The sequence below is a fragment of the Tupaia chinensis genome, unplaced genomic scaffold (assembly GCF_000334495.1).
Source record: "Tupaia chinensis unplaced genomic scaffold, TupChi_1.0 Scaffold148210_1, whole genome shotgun sequence".
NCBI lineage: Eukaryota > Metazoa > Chordata > Mammalia > Scandentia > Tupaiidae > Tupaia > Tupaia belangeri.
In genome coordinates, this window is record NW_006208060.1 from 1284562 (window position 1) to 1286965 (window position 2404).

The following is a 2404-nucleotide window of genomic DNA, read 5'->3' on the forward strand; positions in this document are numbered from 1 at the left end:
GGCAAGACGGCGGTGGGCGACATCTCCCCTCGTGGCCTCAAGATGTCAGCCACCTTCATTGGCAACAGCACGGCCATCCAGGAGCTGTTCAAGCGCATCTCGGAGCAGTTCACGGCCATGTTCCGGCGCAAGGCCTTCCTGCACTGGTACACGGGCGAGGGCATGGACGAGATGGAGTTTACCGAGGCCGAGAGCAACATGAACGACCTGGTGTCCGAGTACCAGCAGTACCAGGACGCCACGGCCGAGGAGGGCGAGTTCGAGGAGGAGGCCGAGGAGGAGGTGGCCTAGGACCTCTGCATCCGCGTCCTGCCTGCCCCCTGCTCTTTGCTAGGCTTTTGACCTTTGACCTCTGCGCTGACCTTTCCCTCTGAGCCTGACTTATTTCTGACCCTATGACTCCATGGACATCCTTTGCCCTGACCCTGACCCTAACCCACCTTGGAGACTGCTTTACTGCTGGTCATGTCATTGCTGACCTTCGCCTGCCTTTGACCCTTGACCTTACTCTATCGCCAACCCCCTTAAGTGCTCCCAGCTCCGAGCCTTGCTTTGACCCTCCTGATCCCGATCCCATAAAGCCCCCCTTTCTCTCCTGACTCGCCTTCATGCCCAGCCCCATCTTCCCCTTGGACTCTCCCAGCCCTCCCGTTGGACCTCCAGACCTAGACACCCTCGTTTACATTCCGTACCTTCCCCCGAGCCTCACGTGGCCTCAGAGCGTGCCTCGCATCTGACCCAGGGATCCCCAGCTCTGCTCCGACCCCTCTCCAGCACGCCTGATCTGCCGTTCCCTCCCTGCCTTGCCTTCCCCGAGATAGTGGGAAATCGTCGCGGGGAGAGAAGCTAAGCCCCGACGCCTGCCTCGCCCTCTTCCCCCACCTCGTCCTGATAAATAAACAGCTGTGCTGGAAGGTGGCTCCTGAACTCACTTCTCGTCTGCTTCTACAGGAAGGAGGGCTCCTCCCTCCGGGACAGAGGGGGCACGGAAGGAGTCGAGGAGTGATGGGATGGATTTGGAGACAGGCCAGGCGATGCCATGAACGAACCGAATGGCACCGAGTAAGCCACTTGTCCTCTCGAGCCTCGATTTCCTTGCCTGTAAAATGGGACCAAGAGTTTTCTCCCATGATCCCCATGAGCCCATTTCAAGGATGTTAGTGAGGATTCCAGGGGGCGAGTGCCCAGTGATAGGGTGCTGCCATCCCCTGTGGGGCATTTTGCAAGTATAGAAAGCAGGAGGCGGAATCTCTAGGAAAGCGATGAGGGTGCTGGGGAGACGGTAGCTCGAGCCCAGCACCTAAGTGGCAATCCTGCCAGTACAACAGAGCTCCCATGCATGGAGGAGTTGCGTGTGCCCAGTACAGCCCTTATCTCATAATTCTCAAAATGACCCTGAAAACACTGAGCCTTTGTTCTCTCTCAAACCAAGGTTCGGAGAGATCAGTACATCAGAGTGTATCAGTTAGGTTTTACTGCGTAACAAACTAGCCCTCAACACATAATGGCTCACAGGAAAGACACTAAAAATAAATAAATAAACATTTAAAAATGTTCCCTGAATAAATAAATACACATTTTTACAATGTTCCATCCATGAGAGAGAGGAAAAAAAGAGAGAGAGAGACCTCCAACAGAATCTTCATGCTACAAGCCACTCCCAGTCTCAGCCAGCCCCAGGTCATTGGCATACTTGTGGCTGATGTATTCAGGGAGGTTTCTGGATACAAACTTTCCCATGTGCCTATTAGAGGTGCCTGTCTCCCTCTCTCATGGAAGAAATCGATGGATATACTTTTTTTTTAATGGGATTCACTTCTACCTTGGTCTCTAGGGAACCCAGCAACCATGCTATGAAGAAGCCCAAGTAGACTACCGAGAGGCCCACAGAGAGAGGTAGCTTGCTCTACCCAGTCCTGCTGAGCCCCCAGCTGAGAGCTGGCATCAACTCACCCGTCAGTTATAAGACACCTCGGCAGGACAGCCGTCAGCCTCCAGCTGACAAAGCAGAGATGAAGTTCCCTGCTGAGCCCGTGTGTGTGGAGAGTGGGCACTGGATGGCGCACAGCAGAACCACAGAGCTCTGTGAAGCTGGCCCACATGGGGAAGTTCTGGGACTCTGTCCAGAGACACTCTCCCTGAGTACCCTGGGCACACACATGCTCATGACCTGGGACTGGCTGGTGCTGAGGATGGATTACAGCATCAAGATCCTGTTGGAGAGGCCAGCAGGTGGCATGATGGTTAAGGCGCTGGAGTTCCACATGGCCAACCACGGTTCAAGTCCTGGACCTGATGGCTTGCTTTCTCACTTCCTCTCTCTGGTCAAAAAGCTTTTTAGAGAATTATTTTATTTATTTAACTTTCTTTCTTTCTTTCTCTCTTTCTTTCTCTCTTTCTTTCT

General features: G+C 53.8%; 1 protein-coding gene across 1 annotated transcript in view; it reads left to right on the top strand.

The window, feature by feature from the left end:
• TUBB4A (tubulin beta 4A class IVa) overlaps positions 1-914 on the top strand; it is a 9841-nt gene extending 8927 nt beyond the window's left edge. Inside the window, exon 6 of the mRNA XM_027769010.1 lies at positions 7-914. Coding sequence (XP_027624811.1) covers positions 7-291 — 285 coding nt within the window. The 3' untranslated portion in view covers positions 292-914. The remainder of the gene's footprint in view (positions 1-6) is intronic.
• Positions 915-2404: the final 1490 nt, after the last annotated feature.